General features: G+C 46.3%; 1 protein-coding gene across 3 annotated transcripts; it reads left to right on the top strand.

The window, feature by feature from the left end:
• Window positions 1-70: 70 nt before the first annotated feature.
• On the top strand, window positions 71-9273 carry aux (cyclin-G-associated kinase). 3 transcript variants are annotated; one of them, XM_089591919.1, is made up of 9 exons: window positions 71-451; window positions 2724-2785; window positions 3252-3849; window positions 3909-4313; window positions 4712-5145; window positions 5240-5530; window positions 6281-6721; window positions 6854-7999; window positions 8089-9273. In XM_089591919.1, exons 1-9 carry the CDS (start codon window positions 286-288, stop codon window positions 8194-8196), a joined length of 3651 nt encoding a protein of 1216 aa, XP_089448045.1. In that variant the 5' UTR covers window positions 71-285; the 3' UTR covers window positions 8197-9273. The 3 variants fall into 3 exon arrangements, with proteins under 3 accessions (XP_089448045.1, XP_089448044.1, XP_014206708.2); XM_089591918.1 differs by having other exon boundaries at window positions 6824-7999; XM_014351222.2 differs by having other exon boundaries at window positions 6812-7999.
• The last annotated feature ends 4938 nt before the right edge of the window (window positions 9274-14211 follow it).

The raw sequence follows: 14211 nt of genomic DNA, 5'->3' as shown, positions 1-14211 counted from the left end.
GCGCTGCTATATTGCTATATATATATATAGCTGCGAGCATATCGAGGACAACAAAACCCCCAACAACGGAGCAATATGGCCGCGCGCTGCAGGCTGGTGGTCGTCGTGTGCCCTAGACGACGATCCAATCGCTAGTTTCGTGCCGTACAAGTGCAAAAAAAAAAAAAAAAAAAGTTGGTGGCACGGGAGGGCGTATACTTGGTCCGTGTAGTGGTTCGTGCAACCTGTGTCGTGTAGCGTTATACATATGCGGTGCGCGACCTGACCCCTACTCAACGACCAAGGATGTCGGACTACCTAAAGTCGGCCTTCGGCTACCTAAACGGTGCCTCGGCCGGCGCTGCTGCTGGTGTCGGCACTGGAGGAACATCTCCTGGTGGCAGCGAGTACGTCGGCCAACATCTGGAGATCAGCGGCGTCAAGCTCCGCGTCACTCGACTCATCGCCGAAGGTACGTTCTATACATTATATATATATATATTTTTTTTTCTATCGAAAAGTTCCCCTTTTCGTCGTCTTCTGCTCTTTTTACCCCATCAGCAATGTTTTTGTTGTGGCATTTAATTTTGTCGTCTGCCCACGCGCTCCGACTATACTGCATAAACACGAGAGCCGAAAGGGATGACGGCATTGACCTTTATTTCTTCCCTTCCTTTCTTTTTTTTTTTTTCCGACCGATTGATTTTTCTTCTCTCGGCGAGGCCGGGGGCGGACTTTCCTCTCTCTCTATCGCGTTTCGCTTCAATGTCAAACGGGAGATGCTTCCGCTCGGAAGAAACGAAGCTGCTTATCTGTACTGTACACACACTCGTGTATTTTATTATAATTTATACTATAGGCGTGTTGCAAGGGATGCATGTTTAAGTGATAAAAGTCGCATAATTTTAACAGATTACGAAACTGATAAGTACAACGTAAATGTCTCATCCGATGCACGATGTAAACATACTGGCACACGCGTCAATGTCATTTCGCTGATACACGACGGGTGTACATGCACTTACTTAAAAAGACGTCGTGGGTAATATAATTATAGATTTTAATGGCTCTCGATTGATTGTTTGGCCGAAGCAATTTTTCTCTTGGCCTGATGCTGCGGGTGGCTTGTTGGTTACTCCAATGAGCTCATCAATTATTCTTTAATTTAAAAATCATGTCAAGGCTTTGTAACTTTAAACTTTAACGGGCCACCACGCATGCACGTCGGCTGTTTGAATATTGTTGGATTTGCGTTTATTTTCACAAATGCATTTTTCGTGCTAAATGTAAGTGGATCGAGTACCTATTGATTTTTCTCTCTAGGTCTATCTTGGGAGTCGAAGTGCACTTGATATGTAAGGCATAAGATTAATGCGAGGTATAAAATAAAATGAAAAAAAAAAAAAAAAAAAAACGTTCCCGAGCGCCATAGCCATCTGCTTTCACAGAGATAATTTTTTTTCCTCATTTTTTTTCATGCAACGGTGACTGGGTATACTTTCGAAAATTGTTGAAAAAAAAAAAAAAAATTAATTCTTGACTGGAGATGGCGTGAAATTCCTCTCACTGAATTTCAAGTACACTTACTTATTAGAATTCCATGTACATATATCATCACGTGAAATTTCGGAAAAAAGTTTCTCCTTGCCATAATAAAAAAAAAGTCAAGCACTCGCTCCATTTTTCAAATTTGTTTTTTTTTATCATTTTTTGAAGACTTTTTTACTGGAAATTAATTTGCTTATTTACAAGCTTTTTTTACACTTTTTCTGTTGTGTTTGTAGTTATCCGATTGTGTATTATTTATTACGCCATGAAAAGACATGACTTTCTGTACATGTTTCGATCAAAAGTTAACTCAAATCTCTGATCCACAAATATTTTTACACAGTTATCGTGTGTTAATCCAAACAAACTTTTAATCTTTATCAGCTTTCGTATTCATAATGTATAGAGTGCATGACTCATACTCTACTGTACTGACCGGCTTCTATTAAATATCCTATTATTTAGTAGTTACAGAACGATTAATTCTTATCAAACAATAGTCATGAAATTTCTTTGAAAGTTTACGTGAGAAAAAAAAAATCAATCATTAACGTATCCGTTGCCTTAAAATAAATAAAGATAACGAAAAAAGATTTAAAAAAAAACATAACGCGTTACTCCGTAAAGAATTAACTTTATGAAACGTGCACTTTTGAGCTCAAAAAAGTGTGAAAAAATGATATTTACCCATAATGTACTCCCCTCTCTTTGAGAAAACGAAAGTCAATATTTTAACGAATGAGTATGCATCCAAAAGAACTTGTTACACATAATTTACTCGGTCATGTAAATTATACTTTTATCGTGCTGCGTGTTTTTTTTTCAAAACACCTCGTATTTTGCAAACCATCGAGCGCGTATATTAAGTTAAAATACAATTCATAAAAGCTCAGCGCTGGCAGTGACACATGCAGCCACCCACACACAGATATCGAATGTTTAAAAGTTCAAGTGCGTGAAATTGTTTATAGCGTGTGTGTATCGGCGCCTTCACGATTGTTTTCACAAATGCTGTTATTCTATCGGTTGATTATGCAAACGCGTTATGCTGGCGTGTTAAATTGATAATCACCAATTTTGCCCGATCGACAATTTTTTTTTTTTTTTTTTTTTTTTATTGTACCGTTCGAATGGATGTGTATAATAATCACATGTAGAGAATGACACGAGTGAAAATAACCATATCATGTTTACAGGAGGCTGGGCCTTGGTCTTTGCGGTAGAAGACGTGTCGACAGGAAAGGAATACGCACTCAAGGTATGATGACTCTCTCACCACATTATTATAAATAAAAAACCATGAAAAAAAAGAAAAAAAAGAAAAGAAGTAAATTACATACAAGAACGTCACTAGTCACTTGAGCATCTGTAGTATAGATGGGCCTTGACTCGCCAAGTACGAATCCAAAGCCCAAACCACTCCATCACGACTTAATTTTTTTTCTTGCTTTTTGTATGAAGAAAATATGATTCGATGAGTTTCACCTCTCTACGATTGAACTACAAAATAATAAGGTTTGACTTTGGATTTGTGCACAGTGTATCGATTAAAGAACATATCGTGTAAAATTTACTTAAAATTTTTTTGATCCTTGTTTAGGAAAAAAAAAAGGAAAGAACATTTTTTATTTCAAAAACTGGATTGCTCTTTGTGTAAATGTACTATATAATTAAATGAATGTAAGATTTCAACGAATACTCACCAAAATGTTTATCTCTTTTAGCGAATGGTTGCAGCGGATGAACAGGCCCAACAGACTATTATCCAAGAAATCGCGACCCTCAAGGCCCTGACGAACCACCCGAACATCATCCAGTTCCTGTGCATGCAGCAAGTCAACAACAACAAAGAAACCAGTGGCCGAGGTAACGAGTATCTTCTAGTCTCGGAGCTGTGTCCCGGAGGTACTCTCGCGGACCTGCTGAGAAGCCTCCCGGCGAACAGTACTCTAAGCCTCGCCCAGATTTGCCGAGTGGCCTACCAGGCGACCAAGGCAGTCCACCACATGCACAGCCAGCAGCCCCAGCCCCTGATACACAGGGACATCAAGCTCGAGAACTTCCTGCTCGGCGCCGACGGGCTGATCAAGCTCTGCGACTTTGGCAGCACGACCGTCCAGCAGATTCTCCCCGATACCTCGTGGAACGCCCAGAGGAGGGCCCAGCTGGAGGATCACCTGTCCAAGTTCACGACCCCCATGTACAGGGCACCCGAGATGATGGACACGTGGAACAACGAGCCCATCGGCCCGCCCGTCGACTGCTGGGCGCTCGGCTGTATATTCTACGCCCTCGTCGCGCTCAAGCATCCCTTTCCCGAAGGTAAGTCTGAGAGACATTCGCGTAGACGTCCGTATTTTTAACCGTCGTTTCGTTTCCAGGCAATAAGTTGGCGATCATCAATGGAAAGTACGCACCGCTGCCGCCGAATCCCCGGCTCTCCTGCTTCGGAGAGCTGATCAAGGGCTGCCTGCAGGTCTCTCCTGTCCAGCGGCTGACGACGTCGGCAATTCTAGAGCGGCTCGCCGCGATCGCCGAATCTAATGGCTTCGACCCGCGCGAACCCGCGAAAATCGACGTTGCGCCGCCACCGCCACCACCCACGCTGGCACCGACGAGACCCGCGCCCCCGACCCCGTCTCCGACGGCGACACCTGCAGCGCCTCCTCCGAGACCTGCTCCACCCGTGCCGTCTGGTCAACCGCCACCAAGGCCAGTTCCTCCTCAGCAGCAGCAGCAGTTACCGCCGGGTCACCAGCAGAAAATCCCCGGCCACCAGACGTCTGGTAAGAGAATTTAAATCGAATTAATATTTGATTCGCTGTGAATGTTCATTTAAAAAGAATTTTTAATTGCTTCAGTTTGAAATCCAATTACAAAGTGTTTACTCTTGTCATACATTTACTTTATGTTTGTTAATTTAATTCTCTACTGCGTTGAAAAAAGATAATAATTTGTCCAGTAAATGTTTGGAAACGATGAAATTGACAAATTATTAATATTCTGGACTCATTTTATTTATTTTCTTGCAATACGACATCTGAATTATGAAAACAAACACGTCCTCTTTGCAAAGGGGTAGCTCTCAATTTGTCTTTCCATTTATTTACCCACCCAGTAGTACAAAATTGAAATTTACCGTTTTTCGTATTTTCATCCAATAACGATGGCATGTGTGCCACAGGTTTGTTCAGTTCCATAAAGGGAGGCGCGGGTAGCCTCTTCCGCAACATCAAAGACACGTCCTCGAAGGTGATGCAGACGGTGCAGCAGAGCATGGGCCGAACGGAACTAGACGCGAGCTACGTGACCTCACGCGTCCTGGTGATGCCGTACCCAGCCGATGGGATAGAGTCGGCCTACCGGGCAAACCACGTCGAGGACGTGCGAGTTTTCCTTCAAGCACGTCACCCACCACCTACGAAGATACAGTTCTACAACTTGTCCAGGGGCAGGCCGAACGTCGCGAGGCTCATCGGCCGGCACATAGACTGTTCCTTTGCCTACGCCTCGATGGAAGCCAATGCGCCTCTGCTCTCCGCCATCTACCAGATCTGCCAGGACATATACCGGTTCCTCGACGCCGACGTACATCATATCGTCGTCATATACTGCAACGTATGTCACCGTTTACCTCTTTGTATTTCGAGTACCTAGCACTCAAGTATGTCGGGATAAGGACGAATTGAAAAGAAAATTTTCTCCCCCCAAGGACGGTCTGCGAGCGAGCGCGGTCGTTGCATGCTCCCTATTGTTGTACGGTGGCGCGATGCGCAGCGTCGAGCAAGCCATCAACATGTTTACGACGCGGCGCTGCCAGCCACCCCAGATGCAACCCTCGGAGCTGAGGATACTCGATTACATGGCAAAGCTGGTGAACGGCGAGCTACCCCACATGAAGCCTCTGGTACTCAGGTCGCTGCTCGTCCAGCCCGTGCCGCTATTCACTCGAGCGCGCGACGGCTGCCGACCCTACGTCGAGATATACAGCAACGGTGCAATGGTGAGTTGATTGATTTATTTATGCATTCGCTTGTACTTTCAAGGACGCATTCCTTTTTTTATCGCCGCAATCATAGAGTTTGGATCGGTGTGATGACCAAGAAGTGAAAGGATTGCTCGGGCTCTAGATTCTGCAATATAGTACTATATTATAAAAAGGAATGACTGTGTATATGTATGCGTCATTCGACGGGTACGGCGTGCGCTAGAAAAGGACAGATATAACTACATTTCTCAGCGGTGAAATAGCTTCTTAATGGATGTACGGCGGGCATCGGACCTTATAGCTCAGCGGTTAGAGCGACTACCTCGCGCGCAGGGGCAGGCGGGGGGTTCGATTCTCGTTAGTGAACGGATTTTTTTTAATCCAAAAAAATAACGAGAAAGCTTTCCCGAGATTGGGAAAGTACGTGAATTGTGTCGCACAGTGATGATAAATTATATGCCGAGACCGACGATTTTCGGACGACGCAGCCGTTTTGGCTGCCGTTGTCCACAGTCGGTTTGTGATCAGCATGTCATAGTTACTCTGAGTGCGAATTTTCTTTTTACCACTTCATTATTATAAATGCGATTACATAATTAATATCGGGTATATAAATAGCCAAGTTTGTATTTATTGCCGCGTCGAAAATAAACTAGTTACGTTTCAATTGGCCCGTTTCTACGTTACGATGAAAAATTGGCGTAAATAGCCTTTGGAGCGTATGTTATCGTAAATAATATTAATAACAATGATCCATTGTACCAGGTCTTCTCAACAAAGCGAGCAGAGTACGAGGAGATGAAGCTGTACGGCATGATGGAGGGCAAGGTGTGCTTGATCCTTGGCGACGCCACGGTCCGCGGTGACATAACGATGGTCGTGTACCACGCGCGCCAGCAGCTCGGCCGCGTGATCGGCATCAAAATAGCGGCCCTGCACTTCCACACGGGCTACGTGTCGCTCACAGACAGCACGCTCATCTTCGACAAGAACGACCTCGACGACACGCCCGAGGTGGGTGGCAAGTTTCGCGTCGTCGTCAATGCGATGATCGGCGAGGACTCGGCCAAGTTCACGAGGGCACCCGCGCCCTGGGAGTCCGAGGATGCGACTCAATCTAGGTTCGCGCCTGACCCGCTCTTTGGCTCGACGCTCGAGATGGAAGAGGCCCTCGACAATTTCCGCACCAACGGCGCACCCTCCGACGTATGGGGCTTAACTTTTTTTTTTTTTTTTTTTTTTTTCTTTTCTTACACGGGGATATGCTTTTTGTCATTAAATTGATCTTTTTTTCAGAATAAACCAAAGCGGAGGGATTCACCGTTGCGCGAAGCAGAGCCACTAGTCAACCAGTCCGAGGGGCCCAGACTGCCGCGCAGACCATCGAAAGACTCTACGGCTCCAGTTGCTCCTCCTCGGCCAGAGACCTCTTCCTCCTTCGGGGAAGCCGACTTGCTAAACCTCGGCTCACCGAACAGCAACAACCTGAGAAATACTCCAGCGCCGGCGGTGAATCTCGACATATTCGCGTCGTCGAACTCTAGTCAGGCCCAATCGGATTCCACTGCTAACGTTGCCGCTAGCGCTACTACAGCGAGCGAATTGTTGGCTGGCTTCGGGGACTTTGCTCAAGCCGCACCCCTGACGACACCGCTGGTCAACGAGCCGGCCACAGGTGACGGCAGTGGTGACCTGTTCTTCGGCCAGACGAATGGCAGCGGTAAGCCTACCGATATCGGGGACCTGTTGTTCGGCCAAGACAGCCAGAGCAATCCTAGTGCACCCAGGCCTACACCCACCAGCGAGAATATGATGTTCGACCCGTTCGGCTCGGCTGGCAAGGACAACAACAACCTCTTGGGCGGCAGCGGCTGCTGGCCTCAGTCGGCGACGACACCCAACAATGCCGACGAGAGTCTGTTTCCTCGTAACGCGAGCGTTCCAAACTTTTCGTCCCAGGCCCAGCAGAGACCTGACCCGTTTGCGAACTTCGCGGGGGCAATGGGTGCCGGTCTGGCGTCGAGTTGGAACGGTACTCCCAAGGAGTCAAACACCCCCCAGTCGGCCAGTCCGGCGAACGCTGGTACACCGGTGCATTCGAGTCCACGCATGCACAAGCCCGTCACGCCGATCAACGAGGTGGCATCTACGCAGGAGTCTGCCACGAAAAAATCCGCCGACGCGTTCGAGGATCTGCTGGGCAGTCAGGGGTACAAGTTCACGCGCAAGGCGGATAAGGACGGTCCGAAGACGATCAACCAGATGCGGAAAGTTGAGGCGGCCAGGACAATGGACCCGGAGAAGCTCAAGGTCGCCGAGTGGACCGAGGGAAAGAAGAGCAACCTCAGGGCGCTGCTCTGCTCGATGCACACCGTCGTCTGGGAGGGCTGCAAGTGGCAAAAGTGCGAGATGCACGCCCTCGTGTCGCCCGCCGACGTCAAAAAAGCATACAGGAAAGCCTGCCTCGCCGTCCATCCGGACAAGGTGAGGGAACTTTTTTTTTCCCCTTTCAATCTTGATACTTTGTTGATCGTTCATCGAATTGGCAACGTTGTTTTTTTTTTTCATTGCAGCAAGTCGGAACGGCCAACGAGAACATAGCCAAGCTGATATTCATGGAGCTGAACAACGCCTGGAGCGTGTTCGAGAACGACGCGTCGCAGCAGAACCTATTTAGCTAATTGCCAGTTGTCGTTACTTGTTTTAGAGTATCGCGATCTAGAGTGTATTATACGATGGAGAGGGAGATGAGTCCAGTCGAGGATTTCGGGGTTCGTTGTTGTCGCGTCTTGCTACTGCTCTCACCTAACTGTAAGATACACAAACAGAGGAAACTCTTTTGTTGCATTCCGTTAAGACTAATGGTTATATTGTACATGTATAAACTATGTATAGATAGATAGCTCTTTGAATGTTATATATCAATGAGAAGCGCGTAAATAGTGTGACTCTCGTTTGTTAAGAAGGAAAAATAGGCTCCAAATGGGCAGATTACCGCCGGTTATTTCTGATGCGACGCGGAAGATGATTCGTTGTTGTTGTTGAGACTTTGATCAACTTTTCTGTGTTTCGTTTTAGTCCAAAGTTTGCATTCCTATGATATCACTATAGAGCGTAAGACACGTCATTGAGACACATTATGTATATTTGAAAAACAAAACGAGAAGAATTGTTTTTTTGTTGACAAAAAATGTTTGTTACGAGAGATGTGAAAGTATTCGATCAATTGCAAAGAAAAGACTTATTAGGTGTACAGAGTGGCTTTCGTCGGTAATACAGAAATTTTCGGTTGCCCATGTCGCTAAAATCTTTATCTCTCTTCCAGCGGAGCTGACGAGCTTATAAAAAATAGAACATAGCATCCACGCGCTAGCATGCACATAAATAATAAATTGCGTACTATGTATATATGCCAGTGTAAATTATCAAAGAAATATATATATGAATTATTTTCTGTGCAATTAATGGACAAAAAAAATAATACACGAAACAAAAGATGGCATACGTCTATTTTGGTAGTCTAGTGCTATCACGAACTGCATGAGGATTTTTATTTATTTGTATCTTTTTGATCTTTCGTTAGAGATACGCGATCGTGTACGTCGTTACGTTACGATTTTTACTCATTTACATTTTAAGTTTAGATAGCCACATTTTTAGTTACGTTATATAATTTGACTGAACGTTTATACATTTCTTTTTAATTATCCCAGTAATTTAAAGAATAAGAAAAAAATAATAATAAACATCACCGCTACGTCCTACGAAAGAGCAGATTTATTTATTTTTCTTCCAGTCCCCACTACTAGTTCTACGAGTGCTAAAGCTGTCTTTTTTACCCCCGCAATGTTTACTCCCAGCTCGAGTGTTGATTTATGGAAACTAAAAACAACTGAGTTTGCAATACCCCGTGTTTTTACACTCTTCCACCTCGAAATAAGAAATCTCGAAAATGCACTCGGTTTTTAAAAGAAACTCCAGGCTTGGCTCGAAATTAAAAATTCAAAGGTCTCGGGAAAACAAGCACGGAACTTGAAATAACTTTCCAACTCTAAGGAATTACCGGGCTTTTTTTTTTTTTTTTTTTTTTTTTTAAATCTCGATGAAAATTAAATAGTCTGGAGTTGTTCAAAACTCACCTCGTCAACAACAATAGAGAGCCGAGTCCACTCGTGACGACAATTAAAACGAAAATCTCGGCACTGCGGGTATTATTATAATTACCGCAAGAGCCAAGACTCGAGTCCAAAGGAACTGTACGATCGATTTCCTTTGGCCTCTCGAAAACTAAGCAGCTTCGCGCCGAGAGGTGCAATCGACACCTTATACTCTCGAGAAGGAGCTTGGCCATTCTTTTTTTTTTTTTTCTTCCGCGTCCGTGCGCTTTCTTCTTCCTCTCATCGCCGCTGTGCGTTTCATGCCTCCCTCCGCTCTGATTTCCGCGCACCCTACTCCCACCCCTGTCTACCGCCGTTCCTCCGAGTTGACGAGCGGGAGAGCCCCTTGAAGGGCTGCACACGTATAGCTCCGAGCGCACTAAACTAATTGCTCTCTCTCCCTCGCTGGTGCGACTTCACTTTGGGGCCTCGGAGAAGATGGGACTCGAGCTAACAATTTTACATGCATTCTCATCCACAAAAGTATACGGTGACTGGGCCATCCTGAAAAAAAAAACATGAATAATTATTTGGATGATCCAGCGATTATTGGCGACTGAATCGCGAACGACTACATCAATGTACACTCATGGTAATTTTCACTCGTCCCGTGAAATGTCCTCGTAATCGTCATGTTTTACCCTTCCCAGCTTCTATACGTGAATGTACTCGGTTATTGTTACGCGCATTGTCATTATCACACGGGGAGCGACGAATTGGGAGCCGAACGCGGGCGGGGAAAAACCTAATTGAATGCAAACTCCTCCGCGGGAATCGTCCGAACTTTTTTGCGTATGACGTTTCCCTTCCACTCGGGTTTCGCTCGAGTCTCGCCAAAGTAACTCGAGGAGCTGTCCGAGATGAAACGAAAAAAAAGAACCGTTCACCGTCTCAGTTTTTCTTTTTTTTTTTTTTCATCCACACCCACGGCGACTCGGATGCGTAGCGACGCAAAAAAAAAAAAAAAAAAACACGCGGGCTCAGACGAGGAGGATGGACGCAGAGAGCAAAAATAGGGGTGGGAAGTGAAAAAACCCGGCTCGCGTGTACCACTCGCATTCCCCTGCTGTGTGCATCAGGCGCGCACAAAAAAAAGCTTAAAAGGGAGATATAGATCCAAGGGCAAAAACAACGCGACGCCTGCAGCTCTCTGCGCTTCAAAAGCTTACTATACTCGCTCGCGTTTCAACGGAGCGAGCTTTATTCATTTTCAGCTCTTTCTCTCTGTTTTGCGTCCAGGAAAAATTATTAGATCAATGGAGAGCATCTGTTTTCCTTTTACTATTTGCCCCTTTCTTTTTTTTTTTTTTACGCGTACTTTGCGCTCTTTTGCATTCGATCCTCTATTTTTCTACGTACAGGTACGGCTTCGAAATCCGAGAACAGCTCTCTTTCGACGCGCGCGAGATAATATTGTATACACGCGAGAGGTTTTACGCCTTTAGCTCCTCTCGAACGGGAGATATGAAAATCCTCCCGTGTACGTACATAAAGATAAAAAAGAAAAAAAAAATCACGGGGGGGGGGCACTTTGAGACCTCCATGTCCCGGGGTGAAATGCGTTATGCTCGACACGATTTTCCGATACGAAAGTTAAATCAAGTGCGCGTTTCCGAGTTTAAGCGTCAAACTACACTCGGCCCCGCCTCCGTTTGTCTTTAAAAGCAAATAAAGAAGCTCGGATCTAAACTTTTACTCCCCCTCCCAGCGTTGCACATCTTTAATTACCATCCAGCTTCTCCCGTCCCCTCGAAGTTTCCAGGGCGACCGAAGGACTCGCGTGAAAAACTTTGGCCTTTTTTTTTTTTTTTTTTCATCACTCGCGCACTGGGATATCAATTTTCCCGCCGGTGATTAATGACCCCTCCTACACGCCTCCGTACGTATATGGGCAAACAATGTCCAAGGGGGGGAGGGACAAAACGGGCGCGATAAACAACGATTTCGCCCCCGATTGTAACGAGCGCCCGTGTATATATATATAACCCGTCGGAAGCGCTCTTGGAGACACTTTACCCCAGCCCTCGATCGCGTAAGTGTGTACACGGCACAGCCAATTACGAGCCCTCCTCGACAACCCATCGCGCAACTGGTTATCCGAAATCATCCGATCAAACTCGCGCGAACTTTATACGACGACCTCGTAAACTCCCCCTCCCCCCCATCTATAACTGTATCGCGGGAGCGAGGAAAAAAAACAGGGGGCTCGAGTACTAACGCGTGTAATTCCAATGGGTGTATACGAAGTTAAGGGGGGGAGGGAAGGGTGGTCGTGAGATTACGTACTTGGTAAAGGTTAAATACTACCTGGTATATAATGTATCGTCGCGTATGATCGACACGTACTGTATCCTCGCGCATCTTAGCGCTGTGTTCGTTATGTGGGCCACGAGTCGTTAAAAAACTGTACTCTTTTGATCAAACTACGCTCGCTCTTTATCATGTTTTTTTTTTTTTTTTTTCCCCTTCCGAGAGATCACACGCGCGGTACTTTTTGTCTCGTTCTGATGCAAAACCGGTGTATTATATCCCTCTGTGAAAATCGTCAAAACGCGAGCTCTGTGCTTGAAATCCTGGAATTAATTTTTTCCGCATCTGTTGGCACGTGCGGATCATCATTATTGATATTACATTGATGTATATAGGTGCACGCCCTTGGTATCGACAAATCAGAGAAATACGCTCGAATCATCTAGTAGAAAGTACCGGGTACTGGTCGGCCGGCAAAACAAACTTTTCTGCATTATTTTCCCGGAGATGCCTATTAAATGTACTCCTCCCCCCCCCCCCCCCGTCGAATCAACGTTTCCTTCCTCGCTATAATCACGCGGATCAAAGTATTTCTCAAAAGAATCCCCCGCATCCCTCCGGAATCGAGGGTGGAAGTAAAAAAAAAAGAAACAGATGATATCTCGTTTCTCCGAGCATAACGAGCAAAAAGTTGGGGAGAAAAAAAATTGGACGCGAGGGTAAAAACAACGGTATCCCGCAAGATATCCGAGTCTTGCCTGTACCAATTGCTCGCTCCACTTTGGGATTAAAAAAAAAAAAAAGAGTTTACACGCCGCCTCGCGCTATCCGTCACTGGTTCTCCTGAACAATCCAAGGGGGGGGGGGTGTTTTGCAATCATCGTTTTATCAAAACACGGCGAACTGGGAAAGCAGATGGTCCGAGGAGAAAAACATCATCAACCGGAGGCCGAAGACAAGAACACCCCGTGGCGAGCGCAGTACTATACGCCCGTAATTGCGTGCACTGTACGTATATATACATGGTGTCTAGACGACGCCAGTGCATAGGTAAACTGGAAGTATTTATTTACCTCTCCTTTCTCTCGTTTCCCGGCTCCTCTGTTTTCTCGCGCAGTCACGAAATTGTTTGCCCGAGGGATTTTCCAGCGGCGCAAACGACGCGCGGACGCTTTCTCCAAAATCACCCCCACCCCCTATCTCACTCGTGTTCCTTGGAATGTCTCTTTTTTTTCTTTTTTTTCTCACTCGTACAGGTATACCTTGCACTTGTTTTACTCACCGAAAGTAGAGGCGACGCGAGTTGTTTTTGGGGGGGGGGGAAACAAGTAGTCGTACGTACGTACGGTCAGACACATCCACTATCTTACCGGTCAAGGGATTGCGTAACGAAACGGAAGCAGTTCGAAGCTGCTTGTGACTCGCAAAACACTCGGAATTAAATGTAATTAGTACATCCCACCTCCCCCTTTTGCTCTAGATCATCTCATACTTAGCAAAGCGAACGGATGTCCCCCCTTGAGCTCGTAATCCGCGACGCGACACATTTATCCCGGATAGTTTGTCGCGTTGCACCCCCCCTCATCTTTACCCTATTGTACACCCCGAGAGAAAGTCACGGGCAAACCGCTCGGAAATTAAAACTCGCATCGCAACCGCGAGAGAGTCCTATATAAATATATATATATGCAAAAGCTCCTTGTTCTTCTTTCGTAGTACCCGCGAGAATTACAATTTATTAGCGCTCGACCGAGCATACAGTCGGTGTTTTTTTCGGGGCCGCGCAAATTGGCCATCTCGCGAGAGGAGGTGGATGGGGTAGGAGTTACTCTCGTTTACCTATATGCACGAGGCGAAAATCGATCCCTCTTTAGGCTGGCGAGCGGAGCATCCCCTGCCAGACGACGGCGATGGTCGATCAGACAGGCACCTGCACACATCCGCGTCGAAAATCGGAGCAAAAGCGAGAGAAAAAGCTAGGTCCCTTCTCCTCGCGACACGCCCCTCTATGAAGGCCCGCCGCTTCGGCAAGACGTGCACGCATGCATGCCCGTGTACACACACACACACAGGGCGCGCGACAATGCTCTCTCTCTCTCGGGGTGGGTCAGGTGACTGGCGGCAGCATCCCCTGCATACGTCACGTGCGCACACGAAGACGCGCGTGGTTACACACACACACACACACTTCTATACATGAAAAGGCTGGAGGAAGGGAGGCCAGAGGGAGCAAGAAGGGAGGGGCTGGAGAGAGCGCAGCATCCCAGCAGCAGAAACCAACGCGCAGTG

Source organism: Copidosoma floridanum, unplaced genomic scaffold (genome assembly GCF_036245765.1).
Source record: "Copidosoma floridanum isolate Cflo_tuat_1 unplaced genomic scaffold, Cflo_Japanese_pri ptg000014l, whole genome shotgun sequence".
NCBI classification, from domain to species: domain Eukaryota; kingdom Metazoa; phylum Arthropoda; class Insecta; order Hymenoptera; family Encyrtidae; genus Copidosoma; species Copidosoma floridanum.
This window is presented reverse-complemented; position numbering and strand designations above follow the sequence as displayed.

Coding starts and splice junctions, on each gene's coding strand:
- aux (XM_014351222.2), top strand. CDS start 286: ATGTCGGACTACCTAAAGTCGGCCTTCGGCTACCTAAACGGTGCCTCG. Junction 3,850..3,908: donor CAAGCATCCCTTTCCCGAAG/GTAAGTCTGAGA, acceptor TTTCGTTTCCAG/GCAATAAGTTGGCGATCATC. Junction 4,314..4,711: donor CCCCGGCCACCAGACGTCTG/GTAAGAGAATTT, acceptor TGTGTGCCACAG/GTTTGTTCAGTTCCATAAAG.